Source organism: Perognathus longimembris, chromosome 10, assembly GCF_023159225.1.
Source record: "Perognathus longimembris pacificus isolate PPM17 chromosome 10, ASM2315922v1, whole genome shotgun sequence".
Classification (NCBI taxonomy): domain Eukaryota; kingdom Metazoa; phylum Chordata; class Mammalia; order Rodentia; family Heteromyidae; genus Perognathus; species Perognathus longimembris.
This window is the reverse complement of record NC_063170.1, coordinates 57,522,862-57,548,661: the sequence shown is the minus strand read 5'-3', so window position 1 is coordinate 57,548,661 and position 25,800 is coordinate 57,522,862. Positions and strand designations below refer to the sequence as shown.

Genomic DNA, 25,800 nt, shown 5'->3' with positions numbered 1-25,800 from the left:
CATAACAAGCCACCTGTGATGGCAAGCTCAAAGCTGCCAAGATGGGGTGCTTGCCTACTTTGGCTGATCAACCTGAAAGCTAAGACTTGAAAGAGAAATGTAGGTGCATTGAATACAATCTGGGGATGAAGAGGCTGGGAGTAGAAGGGTTAGGACCCCAAAGAAGCTCTGTAGGGTCTTCTAGAATGAGGCAAAACATGACACAGAAGCACAATCAGGCTTTCAAAGTTATTCAGAAGGTAAAGAAATTCTTGTAGTCACATCTTACCATTTGATTCATTTCCTGATGTACACCCTTATTTTCCCTGCACAAGAAACACTTCAGCCATCCTATGTGTGAATATAGAGATGTTAGGGCACAATTAACAGTGTTCTGAGGTTATCCATTAGTGACCAATCCTTATCAGCTTCACCCCTTCCCCCCCAGCTCTAGTTGATCAACTCTCTCTATTTTCTGTCTTTATGGATGTATGGGGTTTGTCTAGGTTTTCGTTGTTTGTTTGTTTTGTGTGTGCTTGTATGTGTGCAAGTGCACTGGCACCAGTACTGAGGCTTGAACTCAGGGCCTGGGCTCTGTTCCTAGCACTCTACCATGTGAGCCACAACTCCACGTCTGGCATATTGGTAGTTAATTGGAGATCAAAGTCTTAAGGACTTTCCTTGACGGGGCTGGCTTTGAACACATCACAGCCTCTTGAGTAGCTAGGATTACAGGCATGAGCCATAGCCACTCAGCTTTGTCTAGTTTCCTTTATGTAACATGGTGCTGTCAAAATTATAAATATTACAGCATTTATAAGTGCTTCATTCCTGTAACACTTATCAAGATGTCATTCTTTTTATGGTTGAATAATATTCCATGGTATAGACATACCATGTTCACTTGTCAGGTGATAGACATTTGACTTGTTCACTTTTTGGCTATTAAGAATAATGTTGGGCTGGGGATATAGCCTAGTAGCAAGAGTGCCTGCCTCGGATACACGAGGCCCTAGGTTCGATTCCCCAGCACCACATATACAGAAAACGGCCAGAAGCGGCGCTGTGGCTCAAGTGGCAGAGTGCTAGCCTTGAGCGGGAAGAAGCCAGGGACAGTGCTCAGGCCTTGAGTCCAAGGCCCAGGACTGGCAAAAAAAAAAAAAAAAAAAAAAAAAAAAGAATAATGTTGCTGTGAGCAGGTATGTCTAGGTTCTTAGATACAAACATAACATTTTCATCTCTCTGTTATATATGCCACATCCCTTCTTATTACTAAATAATATTCCATTGTGTGGTTATATCACATGTTTTGATCTATTCATAAGCCAAAAGATATTGACTGATAATGACTTTCAATAATGATATTGAAAGGTAATGACTGATGATATTCTATTTCTCTTCATATTATGACAAATTCCTGTTTTGTTCCATCTCTTCAAAGATGATCATCTTTTCCAGAACTCTCTCGAAAGCTTTACGTTATATCTGATTGTCCCAGCAGTACGTTGTGTCTTCCTTAGATAAGCCATCATTGTTCACCCATTGGCACAGAAAATGGCTACCCCCAAGATGAGGTTGTTTGGATAAGGGGAAATGGCTGATGGACATACAATCAACATTATCTGCCAAGCCACTTAAGCATACAAGGAATAATCCAGCATCATCTGTCAGCTCATCAGACTGGAGTGATCACAGGAGCCCATCTGAAATTCCTAGGCTGCTGGCTCCTTCAGAAGTGAAATCTCTCTGTTCTCCCTCTGTGCTTGACTCAAAATTGGATCACATAGTTCTTCAATTCCATGGTCTCAAAGACTGCCCACAGCGGCCTGATCACTGGGGCTGGAGGCCTCGAGCCTGTTTGCTCAACTTTATAAAATATCCATGGGCCTCAAGGCCTGCACCCTGCTGTGTGCTGCTGCTTTTTCTTCTTGTAGACAAACCATTGCCTACTTAAGAACAGCAGGTTGCTACCATCAACTCTAAAGTTAATTTTAGGAGAGCAAGATACAAGAAATACTTTCATGTCTCTTTTCTTTTGGATAGACTTTGCTTTTCTTTGGCTCTGACTGCAAAGGCCAGATATTTGAAATTCCTAGCAATCATCTCACCAAACTATTCTGCAATTTTAGCAATCATGGGGGGAAAAAATAGCCTGTTTTTATGACCTATTGATGTATTTGTTTAAAGGCCCAATACACCTGGCCTGGGGAGTTTCATAATGCTTTGCAAATCTTTGATATCGACTGGTTTCTGTTATCCCTTTCCCTATAATTATCCACATCTACGTAGTATGGTTGGTGTTTGAAGAGTAAAGGTTTTTTGGGTACATATTTATTTTCCATCTTCTTTTAAGGACCTTATATGTGTTGATTTATCTGGAAATGGGACCAAAATTACTTTCTCAACTTGGCCCAAGGGAAATATTGTGAAAATTGATGGGGGAATAAGTAAGGGAAGCCACCTTTATTTATTTAGGAAATAAGGTGCTACCTGGACCGATTCATTGCAACTTTATTTTTGTCATCGTACATGTGCTCGTAGATTAAGTGTGAATTGAAAGTGACAAATTGTAGGGGTAGGAGGTGGGTCACAAGATGTTCCTGTTCCTTTTTGAGGAAGGCCCACCCTCTCTTTCACTTCCTGAGGACCAACACCCCTTCAAATGCCTTTACATCTACACTAATGGATTATAGACCTGGACCTTACCAGAATTTTCACTGTCTGCTCAGTAAAGTAAGACTAAAGAGAGCTGCGCACTGGTGGCTCATATAACTATAATCGTAGCTGCTCAGGAGGCTGAGATCTGAGAGGTTCAGAGCCATTCCAGGCAGGAAAGGCCATGAGACTCTTAACTCCAATTCACCATTGAAAGGGGCGCTGTGGCTCAAATGGTAGAGCCTCAGCCTTGAGAGAGGGGAAAAAAAGCTGAGGGACAGCGGCCAGGCCCTGAGTTCAAATCTCATATCCGCATCTCCCTGTCCCCCTATAAATGTAAAGCTAGGTTCCGTGCAGAGCCTAACAACGCTGCTCCCTTTTGCACTTCTTTCTGTAATAAAGAAAGCCATTGATTTGGCAGAATAACAAATGAAGTTGTTGAACAGTCCAAGGAAGTTTCGCTTTGTTTGTTTGATTTTTGGTCTGTTGTTGTTGCTTCCAGTAGTAGAATGAGTTTACCAAAGATTAGAAACTGAGTAGCTGCCTTCAGGCCTGAGATTATTATTATTTAGCTAGTGATGGTTTTAACCCTTTGTGATGCCCCCAAGCTGCCACAGCCTGAGGACGGGTGCAGAAGTGAACGCACCATCTACCGCCAGCATCAGCTTATGGGGCTGGTGCCTGGTTCCCTCCACCTCGGCCTGCTGCTCCTCCCCGCTTCTTTCCTCTGGCCTACTTGCAGCCACACTTGAGGGGTGCCCCACAAAGGAGAGGAAGAGCAAGCCCACCCAGCTGCTGGCAGCAAGGGGTTAAAACAGAACTTGCCACCTGCCAAGAAGGACACAAACCCCCTGATTGTGGAGCAGCCCCTGCAGAGGGCCCCACCGTCCCAGAGGCCCAGGAGATGCCAGCGTTATCCATGACCCCTTGGCCCACGAGTGTATTCCTCCATTCTGCAGGTGGAATCCCCGTGGTGGAATCATCCCTGCTGGAAGCAGGTGGCCTGGGGGCTGGGGATATTTCCTTGACCCACCACAGCCTGTTCTTTGCAACTTTAGCACTCCTAACTCTCTTCCCTGTTGGGCTTCCCTGGCCTCTGCCCCCTAATGTCCCCTGTCCCCCTTTACCCCAGATTCCACACACATAGGATCGTTCTTGCCACAGGACTTTAGTCCTTGTAGCTAGCTCCCTGTGTCCTGGACTGCTCTCAAGCCTCCCCTTCGGTCACCTCCCTGCTTATATCCAGCCCCTTCTCAATTAACCTGTCACATCCTAGGGGGTGAGCATTCCTTGAGCCTGTTCTTCATCACATGCTAACCCTGTGACACACACTGCCCTCTCCCCACACGTGACCTTCCCACTTAGATGGAGATCAGCTCGGTGTTGTCACAGTGTACCCCCCTCCCGCCCCAGCGCTTCGCCCCCTGCCCGATGCACACTGCAACACAGAGCCTCATCTTTAATGAACGAGCCTGTGTGCTCGGGGATGGATGACTACTTTCTGTATTCGCCAATGAGACACAGCCATTCATTGTTCGGTTCAATCGGCAGTTATTGATTGCCTGTTAGGTGCCAGCCACACACAGCTTGAATAAGACCCTCTCCCAACTTCCACCACTGCTTTCTGAATAGGGCTGGCTACCCCCACCTGGCAGCACTTAAGAACTGTGTGGAGGATCTTTTTGTTGCCTTTGGCGTGGTGACTGGGCAGCCAGGCACTTAGTGGACAGAGCACAGGCCACGGAACACCTGCCCACTGCATGTGATGCAGTCCCACAGGTGGGACTGTCCTAGAAACCCCGTCTCTCTTTAATTATTTTTAATGTATTATTCTTAAGTAGTTGTATAAAGAGGTTTCAATTCAATGCATCGTTTTGTGAGGACAATGCATCTTGATCAATATCACCTCTTCCATGCTCATTCTCCCCATCTCTCTCAACCCCACCCCTACTTGCTCATATTACCTGGTTCCATTTTCAAATATGCCATTGGCTATAATATCTACATTTGCCTATCCTTCTCTATCTCCGCTCGTGGACTCCTCTCTCCTTGAGATCACTCCTCTGATATCACAAGTTCCGGATATCTCTTCCATTTGTTAAACTGTAATTATTCAGAGGAGTTATACCATTGGAATTCTCCCCTGAATAGACTGTACTTTAGTTAATGTTGATATCCACATATATATATATATGCATATGACCCTGTATATGTCTACATATACATTTATAATTTAGATCTAACTTCCACATATGAGAGAAAACATGTATCCTTTGTCACTCTGAGTATGACAACATAATTTTTTTCAGGTCCATCCATTCCCTCATAAATGGCATAATATCATTCTTCCTTTATGGATGAGTAAAATTGCATTTATATGTGTATGTACACACGCACACACACACACACACACACACACACACACACACGTCACGTGACATTTTCTTGATCCAGTCTTCCATTGAAGGGCATCGGGGCTCTTTCCATGATTTGGCTATGGTGAATAGTGCAGCAATAAACATGGGAGTATAGGAGTCTTTGCTGTATCTTGACTTGTAATCTTTTTGATACATGCCAGGTAACCCCATCTCTGTGATATTCATGCTTGGTTTCCACTGCCCTAGCTTGTGGTCCATCAGAATTCAGCCTCTCTAGTTTTCAAAGCATGTCAACGGTATATGTGAAAAATACCCACAGATACTTGAGGGAGTCTGTTGTTTTGTTTTACTTTTGTCAGGGACTTGCCATATAGCCTAGGCTAGTCTTGAACCCATGATACTCTGGCCTCCGTCTCCAGAGAGCTGGGATTATAGGCATGCACCACCACCACAAGCAAAGGGAACCACTGGAAGCTATATGCTACCTATTCTCTGCCTCTTCCAGCAGGGGCTCCAGGCTGTGCTGCCTTCCTGACTTAGCGCTCTCTGTTCTGCTGATCCTAAAGGAGATCCAGAAGGAGCCTCAGGGAGGGAGATCATTTCTCTTTGGGTGTAGGTCCCAGGTGTATGAGTAATGCTGCCACCTGAAGCATCTATCCCCAGAGAGAGAGAAAGAGAGAGAGAGAGAGAGAGAGAGAGAGAGAGAGAGAGAGAGAGAGAGAGAGAGAGAGCTGTAGGAAATTTCAATGTATTGCAGACTGCTTGGGCTGGCAAGAAGGAAAATCCTCTTCTAAAAAAATGATAGTGATTTTGCAATTGACTTCATGTAGCTCTCTTTGCAAAGAAACTTCCACGTGCTTCAAGCTGTGTGTGTGCGCGCGCACATGCGTGGTTCATCTCTATGGCTTCTCCATTGGAAGGGTGATACACGCTCCTGGTACTGGCTTCTTCCCACTTCTCATCTACGTGCACCTGCCACGCACCGTCAGTTCCTAGAGTGCAAGAGTCTGCACTTGCTGCCCTCTAACAAACACCTCATCCTCCATCTGCCAGAGAGGAGAGCCATTTGGATAAAATGCCTGTGTAGGGTGTAGGGTTCTGGGGACATGAGGTAAACTGTCTTGCTTTTCTTTTCTTTTCTCAGTGCTCAGGAAAGTTTGACTCTAGGGAGAAGACTGAGCTTCTAAAAGCCTTATGGGAACTTGAAAGAGACCAGCTAAAATCCCCCCCAAACAATTTTTATCCCCATCCAACAGAAAGGGATAGGAAAAACAGATCTACATAACAAGTAGAATTTAATAAAATCCTTTACATATGCTGTTTTATCTGAGTTCAAGAAGTAGAAACAATTCCCGATGTTAGTTACAAGAGGATGATTTCACTTGGAGCTTTACTTTTGCTAACAGCCATGCTCAACATCTCATTCAAAGGATTTCACTTGATCTTCCTTTGGACCAATATAGAAGGTTTTAATAGTGACCCTGAGACTTTGTTAATAGTGTCACTAAGACTGTTGATTTAAGAATTTTATTCAGGGATTTGGGAGTGATGGGGCATGCATGTAATCCCAACTATTTGGGAGATGGCTAGTCCAAGCAAAAGACCTTATCTGAAAAACAAATTAAGAGCAAAAGGACTTGACACACCGTTCAAGTGGGGGCGCACCTAACTAAAAAGTGTCATATATCCCCCCAATAGTATTTGAGGGCTCATGGGTCCTGAGGAGCAGAGACTTGAAATCCTGTCTGCCTCTCTGGGGAGAATGACCTTCTTGCTCTCCACTTTAGGAGCAAGTTGGAATTCCGTGGAAACGCAGCTTGCTAACCTCTGCCCTAGCTTCACTGTTTCTGATTCTGGAGTGTCCTGAGGGTTTGATGCGCTACATCCTAGGAGGTGCTGATCTGCTGGCTCGTTATGCCACATCCCATTTTCTGTGGAGTAGTACAAGCTGTGGACGACCAAAGTTAGAACTGACCACTTACAGTACACCCAAACACCTTGGGTTCCTGCCAAGGTGTTTCTTGAGCATATCTGCTCAGAGGATGGCGCCATGAGACACAGGTAATTGGCCTGTTGGAGGTGTTATTCTGGTATTCCCTTGGCTGCCTGACACTTCCGGGAACATTATCATTAAAAAACCATCTATGTACCACCAAGGCTTGCTCTTCCTAACAGCCGTCTTAGAATTCAGTAAATTTCCATCAACTTGATGGCACTTCGTTTTCAAACCATCCTTCATGCATTTTCCTTCGATGCAGTAAAACGTTGTGTATTTAGATTCTATGTAAATGCCATAACTCCATCTTGGAAAATACCATCCAAATGCTAGTACTAAAGGTGCACGGAGAGTAGATTTACTGAGAAGAAACAGTGTCAAAACTTGTGTCTTGAAAACAAATCCAGCAAGAATTCTTAGGCAATTTTTCTTTTCGGTGCCACCTATTTTGGCAGCAATACTTTTTTTTATTTGTAAGAGAACCATCATTTAAGTCACTTTAAAAAAAAAAACAACAGGCACTTTGAGAACAGATCGTATATCCTTCCCCCTTTGAATGATTGTGTTTCCCCTGAATTCATATTCTAAAGGCACATTTGAAACCTGAAATAAACCTGATTTACTTGTTGCTCTTCTGTCCTGCAGCCTCTCAAGCTACTTGGAAAGAGAGAGGCTTTGGTACTTTTCCTCTCTGCCACCAATGGCAAAGATAACAACATAGGTGTGAAACCAACAATACAATCCAGATGGTTGTTCTAGCAATGCATTCAGGAGAAGCCCCATCCTGAAATCCCTGCTGTGCTATTCCTACGAGAAATGGCACTGGATTGCATGGGGCTAAAAAGTGCTAAGAAGGAAAGTTGCGGGGGGGGGGGGGGGGGGGGGCGGGGGGTGAGGGACTCCAGGCTCCATTCCAAATGCTTTAGACAACATCAGTGCCTGAGGCCGGACTTGAAAAACCCTTGAGTTACCTGGAACAGCTCAATCCTCTCCTCCCTGCCCCAGCCTATACCCCACCTCACCCCTGTTGTTGTTGGTGGTGTGTTTTGTTGGTGTGTTGTTTGTTGTTTTGGGGGGGTACTGATACTGAGGTTTGGATTTAGGGTCTGGGTCCCCCCCCCCCCTTAGCTTTTGCACTCTACCACTTGAACCATACCTCAACTTCCAGCTTTATTTGCTAGTCCCTTGGAGGTAGGAGTCCCCTGGAGTTTCCTGCCTGGACTGTCTTTGAGCTGACATCTTCAGATCTCAGCCTTCTGAGAAGCTATAATTCGGGTTTTTAAGGGAGGTGGGGGAGCTACCTGCCCATGTTTGTGTGTCATGACAGCTGATGGAAGCCAGGCGTATCCACAAGCTGGATTTTTCAGGCACAAACCAAAGAGTCCCTAAGGAGGACCTCAGGCTGTTTGCTAAGGCTGGAAAGAGTTGTAGCGTGGTGGCGTGGGGCCCCTGTCTCTCCTGTCTTCCCGTGGTAACCTCCGCAGACCCTTAAGTTAGGAGCAAGGGCAGATTGGGGTGCGCATCGTTGCTTTGAGGCTGGTGTCTGTCTTTAGCTCCTGGCTTTGGCAGAACCAAGAAAACAACGTGCACCGGGGCTCCCCAGGGAGGGAAGTCCTAAGGGATGTTTTGGAGGATTTTTTTTTCTCCTTTTCCTTTTGCATCTGTGGCATCCCCGGAGGTGTTTTATACCAATGTGGATCGAGCAAGATGGCAAGCAAAGACTCTGTAGGGTAAAATTAGGGGCTGCCTGAGCGGCGAGGGAGTGTGTGTGTGTGTGTGTGTGTGTGTGTGTGTGTGTGTGTGCACGCATGGGGGACGTGCAAGCCCAATGCACTGAAATGCAGCTCCAGTCCTTTGCCTGCAAGGAGTTGCTTGGCTGCCCCCCTTCCCTGGCCCGCACGCCCCTCCCTCCCCTCCAGGAGCGCCGGGGGGAGTCCGCGCCGTCCAGGGCATTCCGGGCCCCGGGCTGGCCTGGCTGAGCTTAGCGCAGCGAGCGGGCGGGCGGGCGGGCGGGGTGGACCCCGGGCTCCGGTGCCAGGCGCAGCCGTTGGCTGGCGGCCGCCCAATCCCGGGGCATGCCGCCCGCGCCGGGCCAGCGCGCACGCTGAAAGCCGAGTTCCGAGGCAGAAGCCCGGCGTCGTCCGGGGGATCGCGGGTGGTTGGGCTGCTCGGGAGATCGGGGCTGCAGCTGTGATCGCCTGAGGACACTTCCCCACCCCTCCCCTCGCCCCTCCGCCCCCCACCCCAGGCGGGGAGGGCCGGCGACGGCATGGCTTCTGTGTTTATGTGCGGCGTGGAGGACCTGGTGTTCAGCGGCAGCCGCTTCGTGTGGAACTTGACCGTGTCCACGCTGCGGAGATGGTACACGGACAGGCTGCGGGCGTGCCACCAGGTGCTGCGGACGTGGTGCGGGCTGCGCGACGTGTACCAGGTGAGCGGGGCGCGGCGGGGGCCCAGGCGAGGATTCCCGGGAAGCCGGCTCCACCTGTAGGATTGCGGGGCTCGCTCCCCTCCCCCATCGCTAGTTCAACTCCTAGCAGGTGTCTGGGCCCTGGGGCCCGCGGCTCCCCAGCGCCTGCCGCTGGGCCCGGAGAGGGGGCTTCCTAGGGGCGCCCAGCCCTCACAGACCTCCCCTACCCAGCCGTGATGGGGTGCAGGGGGCGCCCAGCCCTCACAGACCTCCCCTCCCCAGTCACGATGGGGTGCAGGGGGTGCCTGGAGCTGTGCGGTAGAGGACCTGCTGCAGAACGTGCCTTTGATATTTGCAGATTGCTTCTTCCTTTATTGCATCGCAGTGGGGGTGGCATTTCAGAAAGGAAAGGGTTCACCCCCGCTGGCTGTCAGCTCACATCGCACATCGTACTGGAGGTGCATTCTTCCTTTTCGTTTTATTTCAGTTTTCCATCAGGTAGTTCTAGTGCAAAAGGCAGAGCCAGGAAAATGTGATTGTGTGTCAGCTGGGGTTTGGAAGGAAGGACAGCAAATGGTGAACACCTTCTAGAAGGCTGATGGGAAGGGAAGGGAAGAGAAGGGTTGGCAGAGTCCCAGAGTGCTTACCTTCCCACTCACTCCCTTAAGCACCCATGACCTTTCTCTGCTGGGTCCTATCCTGCAGGCCCAACAGTTGCCCTCCTCCCTCATCCCTCCCCTAGATGACCGCTAATCCCCTCTGGGGCTGCAGTTTGCCTGGGTTGTTTTTTGAAACAGTACCTTATAGATTTAAAAGTACTGTGCTCTCAGAGTGCTGGTGGCTCATACCTGTAACCCTAGCTACCTCGGGTGGCTGAGATATGAAGTTCAAAGTTTGAAGCCAGCAGAGGCAAGAAAGTCTGGGAGACTTATCTCCAATAAACCACCACCACCAAAAAAAAATTAAGCCAGAAGTGGAGTTGTGGCTCAAGTGGTAGTGGGCTAGCCTTGAGTAGAAAAAGCTTAGAATAGAAACAGCACCCAGGCCCTGAGTTCAACCCTAATACCAGCACACACATTCTCTCTCTCTCTCTCTCTCTCTCTCTCTCTCTCTCTCTCTCTCTCTCTCTCTCTCTCTCTCTCTGTGATTTGGTTTAACATCTTGGAGAGGTTTTTAATTGCACTGATACTGAATAGCTTTGTTCAAGTTCCTGGGTTCCCCCACACACACCCTAAGCTCTTTCCTGATATGGTAGAAAATGTATGTCATTACATAGTGACACACACTAATCAGGCACTTGGTTTTTTTTCTTTTTTTTCCATCAAATCAAGCAAAATGAAAAGTCCAGCACCTAAGGTTGGACTATCAGAAGTCTAAAGTATTCATGTCCTCTTGTCACCCTTGTTAAACTGTAACATTTTAACTTCTGCTTTCACACAGTTCCTGATTTGTATAATGCATCTGCCATATCATGCATTTTTTGAAATGGAATCCAAAAGCCACGTTGTGAGCGGCAGCCCGCAGGGGAGGAGAGGGTATTAGGGCCACGTGGATGTGTCCCATCTGGCTACACAACACAGCTCCTCTGGTTTTTAGGAAGCAGAGATGTGTCCCCCTGTCAATCCTTTCTCTCTGTTAACAAGCCATCTCTTAGTTTGGCTTACCTGATATAGTATAATGTATTGCTTTGCATTTTCTCCTTAATATTGGAGAAAGTTTCAAAAAGAGATTGCAGATATCATAGGCAACCAAACCAGCTGTGAGCTTCTCACAGGCCCCCTCCCAAGGTTCAGGGGATTTGTGGCTGATCTCTAATGTTGTTAGTAGCCAATTCAGAGGTGAAGCTTCTCCAAAACTGACTGAGGCCCTGCGAGTTCTTCATAAGGCAGATCAGTAATTGTTTTAAACACAGCAAGAATTTGAAGGAGTCACCTACCAAATACCTCTTCTCTTCTGAAAAATGGATGGTGACTGAGTCTTTCCTTCTCATTGCCATCAGAAAGAACACTTTACATGATGCCTTGTGATAATCTGAATCATGTAACATATTTGTTGCATGGTATTTTACTTTTACTTTTTTTTTGGTGCTGGGGTTGGGATGCAGTGTCTTGCACTTTCTGGGCCATCACTCTACTACAGAGCTACATCCCTAGCCCAAAAAGATCGTTAAATACTTTGGGGCTGGAATGTGGCTTAGTGGTAGAGTGCTTGCCTAGCATGCACGAAGCCCTGGGTTTGATTCCCCCGTACCATATAGACAGCAAAAGCCACAAGTGGCGCTGTGGCTCAAGTGGTAGAGTCCTGGCCTTGAACAAATGAAGCTCAGGGACAGTGCCCAGGCTCTGAGTTCAAGCCCCAGGACTGGGAAAAAAAAATAGTTTTAAGTCCTTAGTAAGTAAGGAAGTAGTGGCTTCTGTTATATAAAACTAAAAAAGGCAGTAAATGAATGTAATTCGTGGACAAGATGAGTGAAACCAACCTTTTCTTATGTATGACCGTGGGGAAATTAATCTTTTACTATGCTTCTGTTTCATCATTTATAAAGTGGAGAATATAATAATACTAATCACAGAGGTTAAGAGGATTAATTGGCACATAAAATAATTAGCACACAACTTGGATCTTAAAAAGGATTCAATTAATATTTTATCACTTTTGTCATCTAGAATGGTTTTTAATTATGATAGGGAACGCAACTCAAAAGTAACCTACAGTATAAAAATAATGTGACCTTTGACACAATGTATAAGCATAGCCGTAGATGGACATTAGGTGTGGTTTGATCAGGGCATGTTTATTTTTTATAATTCTTTCATCCCTATTCTTTTTTTTTTTTTACCAGTCCTGGGGCTTGAACTCAGGGCCTGAGCACTGTCCCTGGCTTCTTTTTGCTCAAGGCTAGCACTCTGCCACTTGAGTCACAGCGCCACTTCTGGATGTTTTCTGTATATGTGGTGCTGGGGAATTGAACCCAGGGCTTCATGTATATGAGACTCTTGCCACTAGGCCATATTCCCAGGCCCTCACCCCTATTCTTATCTGTTGGCTTTACCCTTGCCTGTATATGATAGATCTATATATTATAATATATATGATATATTATATATATATATTTCTTATGTTTACCAACCAGGAGGAAAACTTACTAGATATTCTCCCAGTGAATAATTTAGGCCTCACATTTTAGGATCTGTGCATTGTAATTATTCTCTATGGAAGAGATAAGGTCTGAAAGGAGCAAACTGATTTGGGTGGAAGGAGAGCAACCCCCCCACAACTTCCTCTTTAATAAAGGAGGAAGGGCAGGAAGGCTAGGCATAAAAGGTACTGGCACACATCTGTAATCTTTCCTTCTTGGGGGACTGAGATCTGAGAATCTAAAAATCTGAGATCTGGTTTCAAAGCCAGCCAGAGCAGGAAAGTCTATGAGACTCTAATGTCCTCTTAACCCCCAAACAGCCAGAGTGGAGCTGTATCTTAAGTAGTAGAGAACCAGCTCTATGTGGAAAAGCTCAGGGTCCGTGCCCAGACCCTGAAGTCATACTGCCAGTGTTGGCACCTCCCCTGCCCCCAAATGCAATCAGTAATGTCAGAATCTCAAATCTAGCACTCTAAATAAAAACAGTTATTTCCAAGGTAAGTGAAACCACTGAATACCCAAGTGCCATTTGTAAAATGTTTGTTATTGTTTTGTTTGGCTTTATGTTTTGCCATAGTAATTCAAGTTCAAGGTGTAGGGCTCAGCTTGAGAACAGCCCTATTGCTATCCCAGATTCTGAATGGGAAACCACCAGAGGGAAAAGTCTACTGTCCGGCATATGATGAGAGTTACATATTATATTGAGTCCAGTCTTTTTTTTTTGCCAGTCCTGGGCCTTGAACTCAGGACCTGAGCATTGTCCCTGGCTTCTTTTTGCTCAAGGCTAGCACTCTGCCACTTGAGCCACAGCACCACTTCTAGCCGTTTTCTATACATGTGGTGCATGAGGGAATTGAACCCAAGGCTTCATGTATACGAGGCAAGCACTCTTTCCACTAGGCCATATTCGCAGCCCCATTGAGTCCAGTCTTTTATCATTTTGTTGTTAAAATTTCCAAGGTGCCATTTTTCTTGATTCAGAATAGTCTTGGTGGTAAGGAAACCCAAAGGTCCCCCACTCTGGAGGGAAACCAGGGCGGGGCAGGAGATATTGATTACACGCAATCCCTGGCAGTCCCCTGGGGGTGTTTTGTTTGTTCATATACGCTAAGTGAAAGAAGATCTACCTATTCACAAGGTTTTTGGCGTGTTGGCAGCCTGGCTCACAAAGCTGGGAAGGCCTCATTTCTTTGGAATTGAACACTTCCCACCCTCCTAGATATTGGAACAACAAGTGATTTCATGTGCCAACAAACCATGAATAATTAAGGTACTTGCTATAAGGTATTTTCTGTAGCAAAGTGACTAAATAAAAAACAGAGGCTGTACTGGGGTTGCCTTTGACCAAGACTTAATTTATAAGAAAAGAATCTGGTCCAAGTAGCAGACATGAGAACTCATTTTTAAGTGAAGCTGAATTCTAAAAGCTGATTTGTCAGCCATGTGCCTGTCCTGTTTATATCTTTTCTGGGTGGGCTGCATTATGGCAATTCATTGGGGTTAACACACAAAGGAAATAGAAAATGATGGGGGAGAGGGGAGAAATGATGTTGCCAAAAGATCCATATTTGGGGGGTTGTATTAAGTTCTAATAAAGCACTCTGTTTGTTACTTGGGGTTGGGTTTTCTTCTCTCCAGTGTCTGAATAGAGGCATTGCCTCTGGCAGGCAGCAACTTAAACACGATCTGGAAAGCTTAAGGGACCCGAAGAGAATGGGTTAGCTCCTCTGAGGAAGGCAACTGGTACCAGGGTAAAGCACTCATTGCAGGTCTCAGGTAGAGGAGAGGCTGAAGGCTCAACCTGAAAGAACTTGACCTTGAGCAAATCACTTCCCTTCTCTGAGCCTCACTTTTCTTCTGGATAGGGGAGGAGAGCAGTAACAGCTGTGTTATGGGATAGAGAGAGGGACTCATGAGACAATACAGGTGACACTTGACACCTTGTGAGCACAAAGCAAATAAATACTCAATAAATGTTAGCTCTTGGTTATGGAAAGTCCTTGACACTGAGCTCAGAGGCCATATATGATAATGGTAGCTAAGGGTATCATTATTGTTTGTTTTGGTAGGTCATGGGGCTTGAACTCAGGGCCTGGGCTCTTGTCCCTGAGCTCTTTTGCTCAAGAATAGTGCTCTACCACTTTGAGCCACCGCACCACTTCCGGTTTTGTGATAGTTAATTGGAGATAAGAGTCTGATGGAATTTCCTTGCCCTGGCTGGTTTCTAACCACCATCATCAGAACTCTGCCTCCTGAGTAGCTAAGATATAGGCATGAGCCACCAGCGCCTGGCTGTTTTTGTAAATGAGACTAGCTTCTGGAAAAATCAATCCCACTTTCACATGGGTTGAGAGAGGTGTAACCTCTCACCGCTATGTGTGGGCAGGAGACTTGGGGCACTGGGTATTTGGATTGTGTTCACCTCAGGAGACCCATATTTTCTTTTAATTAATTCATGCCTTACTCTAAGAATCCTCAAACATCTTCCATGTGGCTGTGTGGAAGTGACCGTGCTATGATGATTTAGAAACTGGTAATAGGTGACCTTCCTATCTCATATGACCTTTGTACATCACCAGGTTCAATGGCAGGAGCCATGTCCCCAAAGAACAATTCCCCACTCAACATTCAGTGATCTGTGCATATTTCAAAGCATATCCACTTTGCTTGGTCTTACTCTTCATTGAGATGTGGCCCACTTCCAGCTTTTGTAAATAAAGTTTTATTGGCACGCAGCCATGAACATGCATTTACCTATCTCTGGCAGCCTTCATGCTGCCATTTCAGAAAGGTGCAACATTGTGACTCAGCTATGTAGAGTAGAATCGTTGGTACGAACCTGAAAACCTTTGCGGCTCAGTGCTTTCTAGAAAATGTGTGCCAGCAACTAGACTAGACAAGAAAAAAAGCAATGAGGAGTAGAGAATGTGAGAAGAAGAAAAATCCACAATTCTGTCACAGATAAGCAGAACTTGTAACAGAGAAGGATTCTTCCATTGAAAACTTAGGAGGAAATTAAGAAGCAAACATCCAAGTTAAGCATTTGGCTTGCTCAGCCCTTCGCTGTGCAGCAAGCATAATGACTCCTGTTCTGGGCTGATTCGTTCATTTGCTCATTCATTCATGCCTAAAATATCTTTCAGCTGTTCACCATGTCCCAGTTAGTTTGCCACAGTGTTAGCAAGTCAAAGAAGTTTCTCCTGCTCTGAACAAATACATTGTCAAGTGGGGGAGAGAGTTAAGGAATCCATACCTAGAAAAGCACCGTCCTTCGTGCTAAGCTTACACAGAGTCTACAACAGATGGAAGGAAAGCAGAAGGTAGAGGAAAGTCAGGGAGACTTCTTGGAACAGGCGACTCTCTGGCTGATCTTTGAAGGACAGGTAGGAGTTACGTAGCTGAAGAGAAGCAAAGGATATTTCAGCCATGGAGCAACATGACTTTTGGGGAGGTTATGAAAATCCTCCTGACCCTCCAAAAGAGCTGAGATTACAGGCATGGGGCCATGGCAACCAACAGCTCCAGAGTTATAGTGGCTTGGTTTTTGCCCATATTACATAGGCAATCACAAGCTGGCTACACGTTTGTTTTTATCACCATCACTTGGTTTCACAGAATGTTCCAGAACATCCAAAGTCACCACGATAGAAAGTAAAAGAGCAAGCTGGCCCTGGCGACTCATGATTGTAATCCTAGCTACTCAGGAGGCTGAGATCTGAGGATCGTGGCTCAAAGCCAGCCCAGGAAGGAAAGTCCATGAGACTCTTAGCCCCCAATGAACCACCAGTAAACCAGAGCTAGTGCTGTGGCTCAATGTAGAATGCTAGCCTTGAGCAAAAGGAGCTCCATGACCCATGACTGAAAAAACACAAACAGAAAGTAAAGAGCTCTTCAAGTTCTAATGGGCTCCTGTCACTTCTCAAAGCCATCCATCAGAGTTGGTGCCACAATCCACTCGCCCACCGGGGCCAGGAGAAACAGTTCTGCCTGCTTGTGGAGCAGCATAGCATAAAGGCTGTGCAGACCGGCTCCTTGGGAAGCCAACCCTGAAATGGGGGCGGACAAGCAGGAAGTACATCAGAGGCCCTGGGAGGTCAACCCTGCACGTGGGAAGAGAAATGAGTGGGGGTAAGCAGAATAATTTCAGCTGCAGCTCAGGTTCAGCAAAGGCCACAGCTGACTCCAGAGGCAAAGGTGAAGCCCAGAGTTGTCCTGGGTCGGTACAGGAGACCCGAGCTTGCTCTTTTTCATCAACCCATGCTAGAGGGGCGCTGCCCTTGAAGGCAGGGGTGGCCTTGGATGGGACCACTCTGTTTAAGGAAGGGCAGTTCCCAGACAGGACAGCACCTCTGCCAACAGTGGAGGGAATCAGCCGGGGCAGCACATCTCAGCATCTTCTCCAAATGCCAACCAGCAGCAGGCAGGTGCTGGACTAAGGCTGGAAGTAAATCAGAGCATCCAGAAGGAAGTGGGGAGTGACAGTGTGTTGATGGAATGATGTGGAATTCAGCTGGAAACAACGGCACCACCCTGAGAGAGGTCACCGGGCTGCGTCCTCCACTCTGGTTGAAGAGGCTAGGCAGCTATGGCGAGCCTCCACCTGTTTTGTTTCCTCATCATGGGGCTTGAACTCAAGGCCTGGGCACTGTTCCTGAGCTTCTTCTGCTCAAGGCTAGCGCTCCACCACTTGAGCCACAGCGCCACTTCCGGCTCTTCTCTTTCTGTTTATGTGATTGTAAGGAATCCAACACTGGGCTTCATGCATTCTAAACAAGCACTCTACCATTAGCCAAATTCCCACCCCAGAAAATCCACCTTCTCCGTCTTCTGATGATCAAAGACTGGGATTTTATAGAAAAGAATTAAGACGCTCAAGTACTAAACCCTGAAAAGCAAACCCATCTTAATGTTTTATACCATAACTTAACATAAATACATTTCTCAAAGAGCCATGTTGGGTAAGGTCAGCAGGACGAGTCTCAGGATCTTTGAAAAGCAGTTTTGAACCTTTGTTGTATAACATGGAAACCACCAGGTTAAGGGCAGAGTCTCCTGCTGGCTCAAATGAATGAGTGTTTGTTTTGCTCATTCCATTTCTTCTTGGTGGGGCTGCAGCACAAAATAGCTTTCTTGTTCATCCTCTACTTAGGTTTATTCTGAACATTATATTTTGGTATCCTGGTTTGGTTGTCGTGGAAAAAGTTTGATTCAAATGAGGAATAAGATCTGCAGTTCTAAATTTTCTAAACAATACCATATGACTTACAGAGTGGAAAGATGGCAAAAAAAAATTTAAGCCATTATGGAAAAAATTAGCATCCATATGTGATTGTGTATTCAGTATGTGTGCATACACAGTGTGTGTTTTATATCTACACACACATACTTGCATGTGCACACATATACACACTCACACATTACACACAGCCATCCTTGAAATAAACTTTCACTATGAAAGAAGTTAGCAAACATGTCAAATCATATAGTTCCATTTCCTCCTAGTATTCTTTTTTTTTTTTTTTTTTTTTTTGCCAGTCCTGGGGCTTGAACTCAGGGCCTGAGCACTGTCCCTGCCTTCTTTTTTGCTCAAGACTAGCACTCTACCACTTGAGCCACAGTGCCACTTCTGGCTTTTTCTATATATGTGGTGCTGAGGAAACGAACCTAGGGCTTCATGTATGTGAGGCAAGCACTCTACCACTAGGCCACATTTCCAGCTCCCTCCTAGTATTCTAATCATTTTCATCTCTTGAATTTTGTGCTTGGTAAAGCTTTTTGCTTGAATAGCGGTGTTCTCTTTATGCTTTCCTGGATCTATCCTGTCTGAACTTGACTAACACTACTAATTAGTAGGCTAATGCTCTATATTAGGACTTACACTTGGTACATACCTAACAGTATTAACTTTTAAGAAAAAAAACTAGGTCAAGTTTGGTGATACATACCTGTAGTCCAAGATACTCAGAATGTAGAGATAGGATTGTGGTTCAAGGCCAACCAAGGCAAGAACTGATGATGGCAAAACTAAAAAAATAAGGTTATGATGTACCTCCATTTTTATGCCTTACTTCAGTATGCAAAAATATTCAACGCATTTCTGAGATTCATATCATAATTAGCTTTAACACCACTATTTTATTGTGTGACAAAGCTATCTCTTATTAAAGGATATTCAGGTCATTTTCATAGTTTCCCAAAGAACTACAGTCAAGTTCTTTATATTTATCTCCTTGTGCAAGAGTTTCCTCAGTGTGTATTGGAGAGTTGCTACATTTTTCTAACAAGTTCATTTGATGATGTTCTATATTGTTATGCTTTTCCATGTGATTTGATAAATCTCATTTAATTTTGTGGACATATTAACCCCTAAACGACCATACTGAAACCCAGACAATGATCTACCTGCTTTCTGTGCTTGGCCTCTGGCCACCAACTTGCTGCTTTATTTATTAAAATATAAGCAACACGGAGAAATCAAGTATTATTACTTAGCTTTTTATTTATTCATTCAATAGATATTGGAGGAAACAACCTCTGGCTTAAAAATGGTATGTATGCATTCATACTTCAAGAGCTCAAATCCTAGTTCAGCTGTGATTTGCCCTTCTCTGAAGCTCACTTGTTTTTCTGCTGTGAAATGTGGACAGTAATAGTACCTACCTTAAAGACTTATTTTCCCAAGATTATTATAGAAATTAAGTGTATGAACATGTAAAACACTAGAAACAATGTTGAATGGGCAGATGGATGGTGTTGGGTAGGTAATAGGTAGACAGATAGGCACTTGGGCATGGATGAATGGATAACAGATACCTAGATAGTGGATGGACGGGTAGTTGGATGGGTGGATGCTTCAGTAGATAAGTGGATTGATGGACAAGCCCTCCCCCCTCTTTCTGAAGTTCTCTGGTTACCTAACCAGGGACATGGTGAATCCATGACCCTGTAGCCCCAACACTAGCTGATGCTATGAGTATTTTTATTGATAGGCATATTGTACCTCCCAGGGCAGACTGTTAATGGAAGGAAGATAACTATGCCATGGTCTCCTCAGTAACACAGTGCTCATCTGTGATCTGCAGATGTACTTGGGGCCTAAATGAACAAAGGAGTCCACCTGCTTTACATTGTAAGGTGTTTTCTAGTCAGCCTGGGAGGGGTGAAAGCAGCTAGGAAATGATGTCTGCAAACCAGGTGGGAGACATGGGGGCTGGAGAGCCCAGACAGAACAGGAAGGCTCTGAGCATTTGCCGGAGGGAGAAGCTGCATTAAGGAGACTCTGTCCAAAGGGAACATTTGCATTTCCTTGTACAGGAAAAATGTCATGCATATTAAAATACTTATATTTGCGTGAATGTTTATTCTTTTTTATTACTGCAAAGAGCAAGGCGCTGGACTTCTCAGGAGGGAAACAAATAGCTGAGAAGAATATTCAACATCCCCCTCCCCAGTCCACAGGAAAGTGAGCTCTCTCCCCAAGGCCCCCAGCTTTAGTATGTTGCCAGCTGCAAGAGCCTACCATGCCCGGGCTAGGGCATTTGGCGGGTTCTGCAGGTCTTGTAGGTTCTTCATGTCAAGTGATTGCTATTTCCTCATGGGGCCCTGTAGTTAAGCTCTGGAAATGCTCTGTTTTTCCTGACCAATGCTGGCATTTTTTTTTTCAATCTTGATGGACATTGCTTATCATCCAAACCCTGTTTCAAGCCATTTCCATTTCCTAAAGTTAAAGGATTGCAGGACTCTCTTGATTTGATTTGCTTGAAATCTTATAAATAAACAAAAACAAAACCTCTTTTCTTCTGGTCTTGATTAGTGTTTAATTACTTTTCCCAATTCTTTGGCTTCACCGAAGCTCTTTGAAATTCTGCAAGCACAGACAGTATAAAGAGAGCTTGGCCCTTGAAGTTACTATGTTTAATCATCAACCTCAAATAATGACAGAATTATACACTCTGGAACAAAATGTTATACTGTGTATTCCCCTGAAGAGAAAATACAGGTACTTTTTATGTGAAATTGTTTTTCTTTTGATCACAGTTCATACATCACTTCATTTTCTTATAGTACAGGGGATAGAACCCGGGACCTTGAGCATGCTAGGCAAGCACTCTACCACTGAGCCACATCCTTTTCATAAACAAGCTAACACGAGCTTCACATGCATTGAAACTGTCAGCTCATACTTAACCACAGGAAACACTTTCTTATGTGTTAAACTTCTCTTATATGTGAAACTGTCTAGGTACTAATGCCCAGTACAGTTTCAACAGAGCCTCTTATATAAAATTTTGCTATTAGCTTCTTTGTGAAAATGAATTTTCTTAGTGAATGTGTTTTTCCTCTTAATAAACTTCAGAAGCCAATCCCATGTCAAAAAAAAGTATCTTTGAGGAGCGGATGCTGGAGTCTGAAGAGGGCCTTGTATTACTTCCCCATTGCCTCAGTTCAGTTTCTTTCCAGGCTCATACTTTCCACTAGGTTACAAATATAGCAAATCTTCACCTCTTCTTTTACATTGTATGTGTCTTAAGGAAGTATACTTAATTTGCTTTTCCTTCCCCTTTTCTGTTCTAAATTACTTTTTTTGGTATTTTTTTCTGTGATTGGCATGATCCACATTTAAATGTATAAATAATTTGTAGGCATAATGTGTACATGTATGAAACATGTATCAATAGATGTGTATTTATATGATATGTGTATGTGTATATATGATGGTGTGTATATACATATATGTATAGATTCATATATATGTGTGCATATGATTATGTGTGTATACATATATGTGTACATATGATTATGTGTGTATACATATATGTTTATATATTCGTATACATATGTGTATATATATTCATATATATGTATACACATGTGAGATTATGTTTATGGTGTTTTCCCAGAAGGTAAAACTACAGATGAAATACAGCTTTTGCTTTCTTTCCCCATCTCTTCTTCAACACCATTTCTCAGCCAGGCAGAGTGGCACATACATTTAGTCCCATGCTTTAATCTCACTAACAGGAAAGTTAGTGAGACCTTATTTCAAAAAATAAGTCAGGAGAGGCAGTACATACCTGTAATCCAGCTACAGTGGGGGCTGAGAGAGGAAGATCAGAATCTGAGACTCAACCTGGAAAACATATTAATAAACTAAAAAAAAAAATGTCTGGGGTGTGGTTCAAGTGGAAGATATCTGTCTCACAAGCTCAACTCCCAGAGTCCAACTTTTTCCCCCTAGAAAAATCACTTCTAAGTTTATACTCTTTTTTTTTTTTTTTTTTTTTGGCCAGTCCTGGGCCTTGGACTCAGGGCCTGAGCACTGTCCCTGGCTTCTTCCCGCTCAAGGCTAGCACTCCACCACTTGAGCCGCAGCGCCGCTTCTGGCCGTTTTCTGTATATGTGGTGCTGGGGAATCGAACCTAGGGCCTCGTGTATCCGAGGCAGGCACTCTTGCCACTAGGCTATATCCCCAGCCCTAAGTTTATACTCTTGATTAGTTGATTTACCAATGATAAGTGTATTCTTTCAAGAATTGCTGTTGGCCAGTGAAAATTTGGTGGAGGACTTTGCCTTGGCTAAAAAGAGGAAAGTAGAAGAGCAGAGAGTTGAGCATTGGTTAGGTGCCAGCTCTCCAACAGTCCCTCCAGCCTGGTGAACCCACTGTGAACACCGTCCGTGGAGGAACTGTCGAGGAGAAAGTCCACGATCCAGAGTACAGCAATGCTCAGTCACCTTAACCAGCTCCATCTGGGACATGAGAACCCATCTTAGCCTTGAGACACGCCTCCAGCCCCCATTTTAATTCTGTGAAACTCTCTATTCAAAACTGTTGACCCAGCCTGGAGCATGCTCTTTTTCAACAACAGAGACATGTGTGACTTCACCTGTGTCCTGTACAGTGGGAATTCCGCCTCTAAGAGTGATCCTTAGTAAGATCTAGGGATCTTATTGGTGGGGTTGCTATTGATCAAAAGGTACTATCTGGGCCCAGAGTATGGTTTAGGATCTTTCTGTGTAGCCCAGAGTGGAGTAGTGACCCAAGTGGTGACACTCTTATACATTTTTACAGAGGAACAATTGTTCTTTACATTCTACCCTGAAATGTTTATTGACTGCTACTGTCTCATGTACCAACTTACCTGGCGATGTTTTCGTAAATGTTCCTCATTCAATAGTTCAGTGGTTCAAATGTATCACCCACCATGATTAAGTCCATCATCCTCCTATTGGTAGGTATTTAAACATCCTTAAGCATAAGACAAATATGTATAAGATAAATATCTTAAAGTGGTGTTGGAATTTGGAAGGGTTTTGGTTTTCCAAATTGGTTTCCCAATGTGGTTCCCAATTGGTTATCCCAATGTGTGAACGAGCGTTGTTCATTTTTTAATACCTAACCAGCAACTTTGATTTCTGCATATCTACTAGCCAGCACTGAGGTTTTCATTTTTACTTCATTTTCTAGGAGAGTTCTCCTATTTCCATGTCTTTCTTCAGGGTGGTGGTGCTCAGAGCTTTGGACTCGTTCTTGCCTGATAGCATCTAGGGTAGCATGTTCTTCTGCCTTTGGTCATGGTGTAGGGATTGGTTTATGAATATTTTCACAGCCATATGGCTAGCGAATGGCAGTTCTGAGAAAATATTTGTCATCTCCGAGTGATACGGAATTTCCTTGGCTCGTAAAAAAAAAAAATATGGGTTGACACTGAGCACTGATTGAAATCCAAGTGTCAGAATGACACCTTGCTTGGGCGGCATGCAGTAAAACTTTAAGCTTTAGACATAGTGGGAAAGAGTGCTTTCATTTAGTCTCTGGACTGTTTGGCTTATAGCTTCCCTGTTTATTATTTAGTGTGTACTAGCCACTGTGTTACATCCCTTTATAAATGCTTTACACTTCATTTAGATGAATTGGAAGGGCAGCACCAGGGCCTTTGTTTATTTGTATCTTCAAGCAAGAGTGAATGCATGAAATAGGAAGAAAGCAGGGTATCGTGTATTTTTTCTTTCCTATCATCATATCCAAGGCCTTTGGGCTTAGGAGGCCTTCTAACTCCATAGTTATTAACTTCACTATAATTCACCGGAGGTGAATTGTCCCGGTGAGATTTCTTAGCCATCAGCGACTATGGGCCATCATTTGTCTGGCTTGTGGAGGCAGCAGATGGAATCACCTGAGAGGTAATGGAAGTCCAGTCTGTTGAGCTCCTTCTTGTCAAGTCCTTCACCGCCCATGCCCTGTGGGGGAGGACAGATTGGACTGTGCACCGGTTTGTGGATGGACTTTAACGGGGATGCACTAACTCAGAGGGCAACTGGAATTGCTGCCAGAAGTCTCCCCCAAGAGGCATTTTGTCTTTGCCCCTTAGGGCATCCTGCTAGTATCTGGTCTCTCTTCTGGAGGTACTCAAAAAGCAAATGGCAGAAAGGAGGCTCTCTGTGAGGCCTTCCTACCCCAGCTGCCGGGGGAACTTGCCTTCTTCTGCCCACTGGGAAGCCGGATGCTAGCATGCTCCTGACTCTAGCTTGTGCCACAAAGAAGGGCTGGCGGGGGCCAGAATTATCAACACAGCAGACGAGGTGGACAGGACACAGACAGGACAGTGTGTGACCTGGTGCTGGCTGTGTTCGCTCCTTACAGAGAACCTACAGGGCAGCAGAGATCTGAGAGAAACATAAACCAGTTTCAAAACAAGGGTTTATTTTGGATTCTTGGTTCCAAGAAAGAGAAAAGTGGCTGGACATGATGGTACACATCTGTAACTCCAGCCCTGAGAAGGCAGAAGCACAGGAGGATGACGAGTTTGAAGCCAGACTTTGGTATATAATAAGATCCCATCTCCCACTAAATCAATAGCCAGGTGCTGGTAGCGCGTGCCTGTAATCAGGAGGTTGAGATCTGAGGATCACCATTTGAAGCTAGCCTGGGCAGGAAAGTCTGCAAGACTCTTAACGCCAAATAAATACCAGAGACCTGGAAGTGGAGCTGAGGTGAAGTGGAGCTGTGGCTCAAAGTGGTAGGGGGCTAGCCAAGCTCAGGGACAGCACCCAGGTCCTGAGCTCAAGCCCCACAAATAAATAATAAATAAACAAGCAAAGCTTGGGTGTAAAAAGAGACATCCCTCTAATGGAAAAGCTGAGTTCTAGATATCTGAAAATATGAAGATTGTTTTTAAAGATATTTGGAGCTAGGTTTTTCAAAAGGTTTCATATAATTTAGATTGACACATTTATTAAAAAAAAATTACCTGAGGTCTTGGCTTGTCTTCAAAACAGCTCCTAGAGGAGGAAAATAGAGGGAATGTAGGCAGGGCAGGGTTAACAAGGTGAAGGGAACTTTGTGTTCTTGACACTGCTCCGTCTTTTTGTGTGTAGTGGAAATTTTTCTTCATGGAAGGTTTCACTTTGTTTTTAAAAAAACACAAAGGGAAACAGAGGAAAATGAAACAACCAACAGATTGTCCAGAGAGACCGGAAGGAAATCTGACAGCATGTCTTAGTGTTAACCCTTGGGGGCATTTCACGAAATTCCCAACAACCAAATGCAAAGGCTCTGCCTGAAAGACAGACTGATTTCTGAGTTCAAATCCTTTTCTTCTAACCCCCCTCCCTGACAAGACAACCTAGACACTACAACAGTGTCTTGTACATAAGATGAATTTCAAAAATGAACTTCAGCCAGGTGCCAGTGACTTACCTCTGTAAATCCTGGCTACTCAAAAGGCTGAGATCTGGGGATCATGGATCAAAGCCAGCCTGGGCAGGACAGTCTGGCAGAGCACTAGCCTTGAGAAAAATAGCTCAGGGATAGTGTTTAAGCCCTGAGTTCAAGTCCCAAAACAGGCAACCCCCAAAACAAATAAACAAACAGGAAAAAAAACCTTTGGTATTTATTTTTCCAAACACAGGAAAGAGATGAGATTCTGAAGACTTTATGTCCATCACCCAGGAGGCAGCAGTTGCCTGTAGTGGAGCCAGTGAAAACTCAGGGTCCGATCCTGTGGCCCAGACACAAAGGAAACCCCACCCCCCCCCACCCCTGCCTTCTCATTTTGCCATTCCTATTTGCACTTGAGAAAGCAAGATAATCCACCCTGTGCAAGAAACTTCCCTCTTCTTCTGCCTGGAGGAGACATGAGTAATGAACTTTTCCGTGGGCTGTTTCTCCTGGACACCATGTCCTTTCCAGCTGCTGAGCCGTGGGATGGTAAAGAGACCTGAAGTAAACTCTAGTGTCCCTTAT

General features: G+C 44.8%; 1 protein-coding gene across 1 annotated transcript in view; it reads left to right on the top strand.

The window, feature by feature from the left end:
• The first annotated feature begins 9,162 nt into the window (after window positions 1-9,162).
• Window positions 9,163-25,800, top strand: part of Frmd4b (FERM domain containing 4B) — a 146,115-nt gene continuing 129,477 nt past the window's right edge. The window contains 1 exon segment of the mRNA XM_048356136.1: window positions 9,163-9,439. Coding sequence (XP_048212093.1) covers window positions 9,278-9,439 — 162 coding nt within the window. The 5' untranslated portion in view covers window positions 9,163-9,277.